Source organism: Benincasa hispida, chromosome 7, assembly GCF_009727055.1.
Source record: "Benincasa hispida cultivar B227 chromosome 7, ASM972705v1, whole genome shotgun sequence".
NCBI classification, from domain to species: Eukaryota; Viridiplantae; Streptophyta; class Magnoliopsida; order Cucurbitales; family Cucurbitaceae; genus Benincasa; species Benincasa hispida.
This window is the reverse complement of record NC_052355.1, coordinates 31,965,650-31,979,169: the sequence shown is the minus strand read 5'-3', so window position 1 is coordinate 31,979,169 and position 13,520 is coordinate 31,965,650. Positions and strand designations below refer to the sequence as shown.

General features: G+C 39.8%; 1 protein-coding gene across 6 annotated transcripts in view; it reads left to right on the top strand.

Moving 5' to 3' along the window:
* Positions 1–2,497: 2,497 nt before the first annotated feature.
* The window catches only part of LOC120081536 (inactive poly [ADP-ribose] polymerase RCD1-like), a 28,207-nt gene continuing 17,184 nt past the window's right edge, over positions 2,498–13,520 (top strand). For 3 of the 6 annotated variants that reach the window (XM_039036506.1, XM_039036501.1, XM_039036504.1), the window contains exons 1-3: positions 2,498–2,649; positions 3,140–3,168; positions 3,407–4,700. In XM_039036506.1, the coding sequence (XP_038892434.1) occupies positions 3,529–4,700 (1,172 nt within the window). In that variant the 5' untranslated portion in view covers positions 2,498–2,649; positions 3,140–3,168; positions 3,407–3,528. Of the gene's footprint in view, positions 2,650–3,139; positions 3,169–3,273; positions 3,296–3,406; positions 4,701–13,520 lie in introns of those variants that run through there. The other 3 variants (XM_039036505.1, XM_039036502.1, XM_039036503.1) reach the window with 3 other exon arrangements.

Genomic DNA, 13,520 nt, shown 5'->3' with positions numbered 1-13,520 from the left:
CATATTATATGTAACATTTACCTGTTTACTAGTCCTATAAAATCTTGTAAATAATATCATGTGGATCAGTCTAGACAAACATGTGTAATCTCGTAAAAATGAACCGACCTTAGTACATCTCTTTCATGCACTAGACTCCTTAAAACATTCACATGATGGATCGTTCATAATTTCATGGTAAATCACACGACATACATTCATAAAACCAAAAACAAATATCATGAAAATATGTACATCAACATATATCTAATTTCCGTCTAGCGCTATGGAATTTCAGTGGTAGTGTCACTTATCTCATAATTTAGGCCCAAGCGCTCAAGCGTTCTGCTAATATACCTTGTAAAAATTCTAAATCATGCTCATACATATCGAAGGAACTCTTATTCAGAAGTACCTACGAGCGGAAGCAGATATTTCTAATTCATTGTGATAGAATTTCCACATATACATTCAAATATACTAATATGCATTCATAATGCTAAAATATTGACATGCTCAAAAGAACAATAAATAAGAGATCGAGAAATCATACCAGTTGAAGACTTATTCTTCATAGCAAATCTCGCTTTTGCTGAGACGGTAAGCTATTGCTCAAAAAAACTCAACCATCTACCTTGAACAGTCTCCACACGAACAGAAAGAAATGAGGATGAAACCACCACTTAGAACCCTCGGTATTCTTGGAGTGAGAATCCAAAGGGTGGGCTTTGTTTGGATTTGGTATAGGGAAGGAGGAAGGGAGATCATATACAATGATCAAGCAAGTGGGAGATAGGCTCGTTTATCGTATAGACAAAATGCTTGATCGTTTAGGTGAAGTATACAATCGTGTAGGAAAAGGTAAGCAATCGTCTAAACGATCGTGTAGGAAAAACTAAGCGATCGTCTATACGATCGTTAAGTAAATATCGGGCACTAAACAATCGCTTAGGAAAAGGTAAACGATTGTTTAGTAAATAGCGCACGCGGGTGTAATCGTTAAGCGATCGTTCAAACACTATCGTATATGCACAGGTTTTTCTAAGCGATAACACTCTTCAACACAATGTCTGTGCATACCATTCTTAACACACCATAAGCTATTTAAGCGTCTCAAAATGATTTTTCAACTTACTCATCCGTTATGAAAACAGAAGAGACGTCGTTCTATTATCCCTTTAACCATTCAATTAATAGACAATGAATATCATCACATCATATTCATAACTTATGAATTAATATCATATATTAATCATAGTATTTTTCCTTCACTAGATATAAATCATATTTATATCCAATTTCTTATAAATTAATGTATCTCATATATAAAGTTAATTATATCATATATAATTAACTAGTTCAATTATATCATATATAATCGAACTCTCTCTTGTCAATTTGAACATTTCAAACTGACCCAAAAATTAGCTCATAACTTGTCTAAGCTACTAATGGAACCTTATGAACCTATGGCTCAAAGCTTCAACAGTACGTGAATAGCTGACTAAACTCTTTAGCCACGATATCCACCATCCGTTAACTGAAAAACATTCTACTAAAGACCGACAGTTGAACTATTCTTACCATAAATATATTTATTTGTCCATTGGATAACCAATCATTAGTACGATGACCCTTCATAGATGCCCATAATTACAACAGACCAAATTACTATTTTGCCCCTGTAGTTACATCTTACTCCTTAAGTACCACTGATCCCTATAATGAACAATACAACATAGTTCTACTACGTGTGAACACCTCTCGGGCCATGAACAATACAACATAAGAGTTCCTTAAAAAAAAATCTATATGAGAAACAAAACGATGACTTGTGTCAAGAATGAATCAATCTCTAATTTATATACAATGGTATATTTCATACATTTGCTAGAATATTTTTCAAATACCTAACAAATTGTTCTAATGTATATTTTAAATAACCATGAATTCAAAAAAAACAATATGTGTAATCAATGAAAATAGAAAATAAAATTTTATTAGATGTATATTATCCTTCCAATTAAATAAAGGAAAAAATCTCAAATTTTATCTCTCCACTTGATAACTTAAAAAATCATATTAAATGCATTTTTTTAAAAGTCATATTAAAATACATTTTCTTTCTTCATAATAAATGTAGTTTTTCTCTTCATCATTAAAAAAGCTCCATAAATAGGAAAAAAAAAATATAAAAATCGAAAAATAAAAATAATAAAAAAGTGCAAATTTGTCAAAAAAAAAAAAAAAAAAAACCAAAGAAGAAATTCAAATTGAAAATGTATTTGAAAAAAATATGATCTAAAGATCTCTAAATACAGATCTTATGTTAGCATAAGTTATGGAGTTAAAAACAAAAAAAAACCTTAGTTTAATTTTCTAAAAACGTTTTATTTTATTTTCTTGTCAAGATAAGGACATTGCCGACTTAAAAACGTTTTGGGGAATCTTACGACGCCGTTCGACTTCCTATATATATATGTCATTTTTACCGTTCGTTGTAATTAGTTTTTTTTTTTTTTTTTTTTAAATTTTTAATTTTCATTTAATTTTCTTTTTTATTTTCTTCTTCTCTTTCCCCTTGCTTGTTCTTCGTCCATTGACCTGTTCTACTGCAGATTGAAATCCAGCACATGTTATGTTATTTTTTTGTTACATGTGTAGTTGATGGTAAGATTTTGGTTCTCTTGTTTTCTGGCAATTTTTCCGAAGTTTCGATCAGTGTTTCGGTTGTGATTTCAGGCTTTAATCCTCCTGTTTATGGCAGCATTTAGATTGTTGGGTTTGGAGTATTAATTTTGTAGTCAAAGCTGATAAAAGCCTTCGGATGATTCTGATCTGTTCGGTCTCAGCTATTTTTCGGTTATTTTTCCATCAATTTTAGGTTATCTCTTGTGAATTTTCGTTTGGTTTGAGACTTCGTGTTGAATGATTGATTAGGATATTCCTAACTTAGGCGAAGCAAGTTATTTAGCACATAGTAAGGTTTTAGCATCGATATAAGGGGATGGGATGAAATTTATTTTGGGAGGGGAAGGAAAGCCAGTATTCATTATTTGATACCCTTCTGACATGTGAATTTGTTTTATACTGTAATTGCAATATTTTCTAACTTTATAGTTTTATTTTTGTTGGCCTTTTGCTCTATATTGCTTTCCAGTCTGGCAGCTTGCTTCTCGACACATCCTGGTATTGTCCAATTCTCTGAGCTAAAGTTCTTGTGCACACACCGTAACACAGAGTAAACTTGGGAATTTTAGCGACCAATCTGAAGTTTAAGCTTAAGTCCTCACACACCTCAAAATGGGAAAATGAAGTTGTAGCACTTATTCTTAATTTTTCTTTCTGATGTTTGTCCACATAATTTAGTCTAGTGTTTTGATCGTTTAATGTTTACGCATTTAATGGCCATATTTTCACTTTCCAGGGTTTTCTAAGTTCCTCACATGGCTTTCTTCATCGGTCCAGTGAATGTATAGGGTGTGCTCTGGATTTGTGACGCACTTTTTGATTTGAAGTTGGATTTAGGTATTAGTGTAGCTAGTGAAAATGGAAGACAAGATCGCCAAGGTATTGGGTAGCCAGAAAGTTGCACTTGCCTTAAAAAGGAAGCGAGCAGCACAGTTTGGGGCATATTCAACAGAACCAGTCTGCATGGCGCACCAGTGGCCTACCATGACTTCATTAAATAGGGTGGAAAAGAGACGGAAGCTAGGTGAATGTGGTGGAATATTTGCAAACTCTGAAACTCGTTTTAGACCCTTGTACAGAGGTTATTCAAATTTTATGAAAAGTGGGATACCAAAGCACATAATGTATTATGAAAATGGTGAGTGGATTAAATTTCCCCGTGATCTTCTTGATTTGGTTGTGGAAGATCTGCAGGTAAAGAAAGCATCTTTGGAAATTAAGTTTAATGGACAGCACTGTGTGCTAGACTTTTTGCATATGTTTTTCTTGGACTTAAATACAGGGTTGCAACAACCTCTCGCATGGATTGATGCAGCAGGGAGCTGCTTTTTTCCTGAGATTTATGGCGCAGATACAAGTGAGTGCTGCCATTCTAATAATTTTGGAAATAAAGAACCAGAGGTTGAAGAAGATCATGGGTCTGACGTAATCAAGTTGCAGTTGGAAATTGAAATAAGTGGAGTTGACCAATCGAGTTTGAAGGTGTGTAGTGGGGAGTCAAATGATTACATCAAGTGGTCCCAAACTGATGAAGAACTTGCTTATGACCATGATATTGAAGTAGTCGAGGATAGTTGTGGTAAATTACCTGTTGGAAAAGCGTATGACGTTGTACCTGAACTTAAAGAGTTGGATGAGAACCTCATCTCTGGGATTCAAGAACTTAAAGAGTTGGATGCAAACCTCATTTCTGGGATTCAATTTTTTAACGGAAGGTTGGATACAAGAACCGTGGAAAAGATATTTCGTGATGGAATGATGAGCTCCAATGGTAGTACAGAGATACTTAATGTAAAACACTGCGATGACACTTCAATGCAATCTCAATTGTTAGAGATTTTCAATAAGCAAGTTGAAATGACCAAATTGTACAGAGGGGATGCAAATGTTCGTTTTGCTTGGCTTGCTGTTTCTGAAACAGAATTATCTAGCTTGATGATGTATGGAATTGGGCATTGTGCAGTTTCTTCAATCAAATCCATGTATGGCACTGGTGTTCACCTTACGGCTGTCAATTGCTCAAATGTCAGGTGGTTAGACTTTTTCAGAACAATTATTATCTTTTTTATGATTTTGAACTCGCATGTAGAATATATTGGTCTCAATTGAATTATACTGGCAAGTGACAGTTAGCATAACTAACTACCCGACTACTAACTGAAAAAAACAACTATTCACTGCTAACTGTCAAGTGTTAACAATACTACATTGGGTTCAAGTTGCCCCTCATTTTTTAAGGAAGCCTGCCCTCTGATTTTGGATGATGAGGTACTGTTCATTTGGGGCAAAATATTAAGGTCAAGCTGAAGCATGCTAGAGGTTAGATAGGCGCAGTCTGTTGGAAGATTTTTACTTAGTTATTGGCCCAATTTTTTTTATTATTTAGCAAGGACTAAGTAGCTCTTTCTCTCTCCAGAATATTATAGGTACGGACAGGAAGTTGATCTAGCAATCACATTCCTCAAAATCTTATGCTCCTCCCCTATTTATTTGTGCCTTAGAGGAGGAGAAGGAGTTTTTTTTCCTCCCCCAAAAAAAAAAAAAAAATCAATGTAACTTTGTTACCTCTTCTTCGATTTACATTTATTGTTAAAATAATTCTTTATTTGCCTTTAAAAGACTGACTTCTTAATTTTTGTAAGCTCATATCTACCTTTTTCATTTGCCCTAAGTTTTATACTTCTAAAAGCAACATTTGCCATTCTTTTACCATGGGTCCAGAAATAATAGGACTTAGGAGAGCGACAGAAGTTTGGTCCCTTATTAAGTATCAAGCCTCTCTTTGGTCTTTGTGTGTAAAGATTTTTGTAATTATCCATTATGTATTATTGTGTTTGACTTGAGTCTTCTTAAGTTTAGTTAGGCTCTCATGGGTGTTTGACAGGTAAAATGCACGTTCTTGTATGTCAAATGTTTGTGTTAGTGTAAATTATTGCCTAATTAGTATTTGGCTCTCTTGTACTTTTTCCTTTTTTGCTATTTTCCTTTATTGTTTTCTTGGTATCTATTTATTCTATAATTCAAGTTGATTATTCAATATATGCCGATTATGTTGATTATCCAATAACATACACAAAACAACATGGCATCAGAGTCTTAGGGTTTTGCCTTATTCAACTCTGGCCCGTCTGTCCGATTGATGGCGGCAGATCCATGCAAACTTGTCACCTTGCTTTAGTTCCTCCCTTGCTTTGTCATTGCCACCGCCACCGCCACCACCACCGCCATCGCCACTGTCTGCACAGCTACTGCTTCCCACCCCTTGTTGTCCAAAATCTGACTTGGTTTAACAGATTTCAAGTGTGTTGAGTTCAGATCTGCTCAGTTCCTAATACCTCGCATTGCTCTTCTCCTGTCTCTTATACACATCTAGATGTGTATAAGAGACAGTGTCTGCACAGCTACTGCTTCCCACCCCTTGTTGTCCAAAATCTGACTTGGTTTAACAGATTTCAAGTGTGTTGAGTTCAGATCTGCTCAGTTCCTAATACCTCGCATTGCTCTTCTCCGCTACACTCCATTCATCGCCGCCCTTCCTAGTCCACACCGTCGCGTACTCCTCCTAGCACATCATTTGCTCTAAAAGCAGATCTACTCACCATCTACTGGCAAACTCCCACATATCAATGTTTCTCAGATTTGTTTGTGTCGACCAACTCACGTTCCGCTGCACCTGCTCTTAGATCCGGCTATCCATGTCACTGCCGCACTGCCCATATTTCCGCTTCGCCAATTTCAGATCCGTGTCGTTGATACCCTGATCTGTCCAGTCACATCTCTGATCCGGGGCTGCTCGTGGGGTTTTCTGTTCACTTCACGCCACCTCAATCTATTCCATTTCGTGTGCCAACCTGTTCCCCATCTCTGTTCAAATTTTAGTATGCCCTCAGGTTTGTGCATGTCCAAGCTCGTGATACCCAGTTTCAAATCTGCATCAAACCGTGAAGGTCGTGATTATTCTCAATAGTTTTAGAGAGAAATAATGATCTTATTATTTAATCAGGCTGAACCGTTTCCGAAGGAACTGGAGTTACATCTCTTTTCCATTTCCATTCCAGAGTTTTTATGTGTTTCCACACCCCTTTTAGACCCCGAAAAATGAACAACTTTTCTTCAGAACACATACAAGATTCATTATTGCAAAAAGGATAATGGTAACCCCACCATTAACTGCTTCATTTATGAAGTTCATAGTTGTTGAAATTATATTTTAGCCCTAAGGGCGTTTTTGTCTTTTATCAGTCTAGGGTTTCTTATTGTTTGGTTATTTATACCTGTTCCTGTATTGTGTACTTTGTATCTGAATTAAAAATAAAAAACTCTTATCGTGGTTTTTTCTCCCTTGTCTAGGGTTTTCTACGTAACTCTAGTGTTTTCTTTTTCTTCCCTAACTTTTCAAGATGGTATCAGAGCATGGTGATGAGAATGTCGCTGGAATAGAAGAGATTCAGTCATTGACTCTAGTAGGGGATGGAACTCCAAGAGAAAATTCTAACAGTGCTGAAATTAGGGCTATCGTCGACCAATATCTACGGTCATTACTTGGACCGATTCAGATCCAACCAGCCCTAATAGATCCAGCCGTCACTGCTGTTCAGGGACCATCGTAGCCGCTGCCTCGTCGACATCTTCAACCACAGTGCCGCCGCTGCTTGTCGAGACTCGACCATCCGCCGCTAGTCCAGCCCAGATCCGCCGAGCGTTTGCCTTCGATGTCTCTATATTCCAGCCGTCGGGTTTTTCAGATCGCAACCCTGATTCCGCTCCAGATCCCGCCGGCGGAAATTTCCAGGTCAGTCGTTTTCCCTTCCTCCGGTTTTTTACCTTTCGGCGTTACCCAATTCTTCTAACCCTCGAAACACACCTGATCCCCTAATCTACCGATCCCATTGTGTCTTCCGAAGCCCTCCGAATATGCTCGATATGTTGGTCTACCAGAACCCACAACACCACTTGAACCAGCCGGTCTAGCCGAACCCCTTACAGCAAAATTCTTGTCTCCTGTTATTTGCCATCTGGTCAGCCAGCTCCTCCCATTGGTTTTCCACATCGACAGAAACGATATCTTCAGGGGTCTATGGCAGAAACAACCTACAACGATTCATGGTGGGACTGTTAGTGTTCAACAGCAACTGGTAAACCTTCAGCAGCAAATTTCTGCACTTGGGGCAGCCGTTAGATCTTCGGCCAATCCATCAACAGATTTCTACCAGATACATACTCGGGGGTTTCCATTATGTTCAGAAACTCCGGTAATAACTTACCCTACTTTACCTTTCACAAACATTATGTCTGGGTCTGTAGGCAATTCTATTGGCGAAAAACTTAATGGACAAAATTACTTTCTTGGTCACAATCTGTGAGGATGGTTCTCGAGGGGCGGCACAAGTTCGGTACCTAACAGGGAAATACCCAGACCAAACCCTAGGGTCCTCAGGAACGGATAATGGATAGGGGAAGATTCTCTCCTTCGCTCAATTTTAATAAATAGTATCGAGCCTCAGATCGGGAAGCCTCTTCTTTACTCAGCTTCTACTCGGGATATCTGGGAAGTTGTCCAGAAACTTTATTCGAAGAGGTAGAATGCTTCACGTCTTTATACCTTGAGAAAACAGGTGCATGAGTGCAAGCAGAGGACACTCGACATGACATCCTATTTCAATAAATTATCACAGTTGTGGCAAGTGATGGATTTATGTCGGGAAATAGTTTGGAATTGCCTAGTTGACGGGGTTCGTATTCGAAGATTGAGGAGGCGTCTGAACCGTGTTTATGATTTTTGGCTGGCTTAAACTCAAAGTTTGATGGTGTTCGGTGCCGAATTTTGGGCAAAGACCAATGCCATCCCTGATGGAAGTTTGCTCAGAGGTTCAGATTGGAAGAAGATCGAACCAGCCAGCTTGAATGGTACAACGCCTAATACCCTGGACTCTGCTGCGTTTGGAGTCAAGTCATCGGTTCAAAAATGACAAAGAATGAATGAAAGACCCTCATCAATTTAGTGAGCATTGGCAAGAACACCATGGGAATATGAAAGATAATGTTGGAAATTACATGCGTCTGCCAGACTCGACTCCGAGAAATCATAAGCCGTTCTATACCGATGTACGGACAATCGAATCGGGTCGAGCTGTCGTTCAGTGAGCAGTTGATCAGGTGGTCCCCTCTAGGGACGGGCCAGGTGGATCCAGTACAGGTCGGAATCGGCAAGTATTGCACAGTTAGAGGTACTCCCATTCTTTAGTTTCTTTGCTGACGGAGATGAATCCTGGATCTTGATTCACCAGCAAACGCGACCATCTAACTGGATCATTTGACCAATTCCTCTCCTATTATCCTCAAGTGTCGTGATGAGAATGAGAAATATGAAATTGCAGATGGGTCATTTGCCCCCGTTGCAGGAAAGGCCACTTATCCCCAATTCAAGGACTCTGATTTTGCATAATGTCTTACATGTGCCAAAATATTGTATTAATTTGCTATCAATCAGTAATTTAACCAGAGATTTGAACTGTAAAGTTGTGTTGTCACCAAATAATGTTTCGTTTCAGGACCTGAGCTCGGGAAGATGATTCGCACTGCCCGGCACAATAGGGGGCTCTATTTCTTTCCGATGATGCTTTTTTAGGAGTTTATCTAGCACTTGTTTACTGTCTTCTCTTACTATTTCTGAAACTGATTTCTTATTATGGCATTTTCGTCTGGACATCCAAACTTTCATTTTTGTTTCGTAATGTGAATGTGTTATCTTTGTCCGTGTGATGTTTGTATCCGTGCTAAGCAGCCTAGGGCGTCTCTTTACCTCACAACCTTAAACCTTCCCTGCCCTTCCACCTGATACATAGTGACGTTTGGGGCCCTTCGAATGTCACAACGGTATCAAGTAAACGGTGGTTCGTTACCTTCATCGATGATCACACTCGTCTTACATGGGTGTTTCTTCTTACAGACAAGTCTGAGTGACGACGGTCTTTCAACAGTTCATACACCACCGCCGAAACCCAGTTCAATACCAAATCGCCATTCTTCGAAGTGACAATGGGCGTGAATTTGTTAATCAGACTTCGCGAGTTTTAAAACTAAGGATTTGTCCACCAAAATTCCTGTACCTATACACCCAGCAAATGGGTGGCCGAACGGAAAATTGCCCACCTCATTGAAGTAAGCCCTATCCCTCATGATATCTGCATCCTTACTCTCGTATCTATGGGGGGGGGGGGGGGGTGCTGTTCTTACTGCAGCTCATCTCAAAAAATCGGATGCCCTCCCGTGTGCTCAAATTCCAAACCCCTTTAGAACATTTTTAAAGAATCCATCTCGTCCACTCGCCTTTTCCCTGATGTTCCTCTTAGAGTTTTTGGGTGCACCGTGTTCGTCCATAATCATGGTCCTCACCAAAGTAAATTTGCTCCTAGGGCCCAAAAATGTGTCTTTGTTGGGTATCCGCTCCATCAACGGGGCTACAAGTGTTTTCAGCTTTCCTCTCGAAAGTATTTTGTCAACATGGATGTCCCATTTCTGAAGGACAAGCCCTTCTTTCCCATTAGTCCTCTTCAGGGGGAGACTTCGAGTGAAGAGGCTAACATTTCCACCTACTCTGTTCCTCTTAGACTTGTTTCCCCGAACCTATCCTTGAAACAAAAACAAATGAACCTATCCTCCTACAAAAACTAGTGCCTTGGATAACCTACTATAGAAAGCATCTCCGAAAGGAAATAGTTCCCGAAAAATTGTTTCCCCTGTTGCTCTGCGGAAGGTGTTCAAGAGTCAGAACCGGAACCGTCTCAGGTTCAAGGTACCCCTAGTCATAATGACAATGAGTATGTTGAAGGTGATATAGGGGACTCAGGTGAAGTCAAGAATGATGGCAGTAATGAAGCGCCAAGTGGTGCTCAGGGGACTGAAAATGACAACAGTTGGTACAGATCAACAGGTTGACAAGACCAATGAGATTGAGGTTGATGCTACCTTGGATTTGCCAATAGCCTCTGCGAAAGGTACTAGGTCATGCACCAAACACTCTATGACAAGCTTCTTGTCTTACAGTAACCTGTCTACGAGATTTAGAGCTTTCACCACCAGCCTGGATAATGTGATAATTCCAGGCAATGTGCACAAGGCTATGGAAATTCCTGAATGTCGAGGTGCAATTATGGAGGAAATGCGGGCCCTTGAGAACTAACAAAACGTGGAATCTGGTAGTCTTCCGAGAGGTCACAAAACCGTAGGGTGTAAGTGGGTTTTTTACTGTCAAATACAAGTCAGATGGAACTCTCGACAGATATAAGGCCAGATTGGTTGCAAAAAGATTCACTCAACGTATGGAGTGGATTACTCAGAAACCTTCTCACCTATGGCAAAACTTAACACTATTCGTGTCCTCTTTTCTATGGCTGTTAATCAAGACTGGCCTCTCCATCAGTTGGATGTGAAAAAATGCGTTCCTGAATGGTGAACTGGAAGAAAAGGTTTATATTAAATCCACCTCCAGTTTTAAACACAGTTTGGCAATCAGTGTGCAAATTAAAAAAATCCTTGTATGGCCTGAAGTAGTCCCCTAAAGCTTGATTTGATCGATTCACCACCTTTGTTAAATCTTAGGGGTTTGTTCAAGGGCATTCAAATCACACCTTGTTCACTAAGAAATCAGCACAAATTCTTACTGCAGCTCATCTCAAAAATCGGATGCCCTCCCGTGTGCTTAAATTCCAAACCCCCTTAGAACATTTTAAAGAATCCATCTCATCCACTCGCCTTTTCCCTGATGTTCCTCTTAGAGTTTTTGGGTGCACCGTGTTCGTCCATAATCATGGTCCTCACCAAAGTAAATTTGCTCCTAGGGCCCAAAAATGTTGTCTTTGTTGGGTATCCGCTCCATCAACGGGGCTACAAGTGTTTTCAGCTTTCCTCTCGAAAGTATTTTGTCAACATGGATGTCCCATTTCTGAAGGACAAGCCCTTCTTTCCCATTAGTCCTCTTCAGGGGGAGACTTCGAGTGAAGAGGCTAACATTTCCACCTACTCTGTTCCCTTAGACTTGTTTCCCGAACCTATCCTTGAAACAAAAACAAATGAACCTATCCTCCCTACAAAACTAGTGCCTTGGATAACCTACTATAGAAAGCATCTCCGAAAGGAAATAGTTCCCGAAATTGTTTCCCCTGTTGCTCTGCCGGAAGGTGTTCAAGAGTCAGAACCGGAACCGTCTCAGGTTCAAGGTACCCCTAGTCATAATGACAATGAGTATGTTGAAGTGATATAGGGGACTCAGGTGAAGTCAGGAATGATGGCAGTAATGAAGCGCCAAGTGGTGCTCAGGGGACTGAAAATGAACAACAGTTGGGTACAGATCAACAGGTTGACAAGACCAATGAGATTGAGGTTGATGCTACCTTGGATTTGCCAATAGCTCTGCAAAAGGTACTAGGTCATGCACCAAACACTCTATGACAAGCTTCTTGTCTTACAGTAACCTGTCTACGAGATTTAGAGGCTTTCACCACCAGCCTGGATAATGTGATAATTCCAGCAATGTGCACAAGGCTATGGAATTCCTGAATGTCGAGGTGCAATTATGGAGGAAATGCGGGCCCTTGAGACTAACAAAACGTGGAATCTGGTTAGTCTTCCGAGAGGTCACAAAACCGTAGGGTGTAAGTGGTTTTTACTGTCAAATACAAGTCAGATGGAACTCTCGACAGATATAAGGCCAGATTGGTTGCAAAAAGATTCACTCAGACGTATGGAGTGGATTACTCAGAAACCTTCTCACCTATTGGCAAAAACTTAACACTTTCGGTCCTCTTTTCTTATGGCTGTTAATCAAGACTGGCTCTCCATCAGTTGATGTGAAAAAATGCGTTCCTGAATGGTGAACTGGAAGAAAAGGTTTATATAAATCCACCTCCAGTTTGAAACACAGTTTGGCAATCAGGTGTGCAAATTAAAAAAAATCCTTGTATGCCGAAGTAGTCCCCTAAGCTTGAATTGATCGATTCACCACCTTTGTAAAATCTTAGGGGTTTGTTCAAGGGCATTTCAAATCACACCTTGTTCACTAAGAAATCAGCACAAATAATTCTTACTGCAGCTCATCTCAAAAATCCGGATGCCCTCCCCGTGTGCTTAAATTTCCAAACCCCTATTAGAACATTTTAAAGATCATCATCCACTTCTCATCCACTCGCCTTTTCCCTGATGTTCCTCTTAGAGTTTTTGGGTGCACCGTGTTCGTCCATAATCATGGTCCTCACCAAAGTAAATTTGCTCCTAGGGCCCAAAAATGTGTCTTTGTTGGGTATCCGCTCCATCAACGGGGCTACAAGTGTTTTCAGCTTTCCTCTCGAAAGTATTTTGTCAACATGGATGTCCCATTTCTGAAGGACAAGCCCTTCTTTCCCATTAGTCCTCTTCAGGGGGAGACTTCGAGTGAAGAGGCTAACATTTCCACCTACTCTGTTCCCTTAGACTTGTTTCCCGAACCTATCCTTGAAACAAAAACAAATGAACCTATCCTCCCTACAAAACTAGTGCCTTGGATAACCTACTATAGAAAGCATCTCCGAAAGGAAATAGTTCCCGAAATTGTTTCCCCTGTTGCTCTGCCGGAAGGTGTTCAAGAGTCAGAACCGGAACCGTCTCAGGTTCAAGGTACCCCTAGTCATAATGACAATGAGTATGTTGAAGGTGATATAGGGGACTCAGGTGAAGTCAGGAATGATGGCAGTAATGAAGCGCCAAGTGGTGCTCAGGGGACTGAAAATGAACAACAGTTGGGTACAGATCAACAGGTTGACAAGACCAATGAGATTGAGGTTGATGCTACCTTGGATTTGCCAATAGCTCTGCGA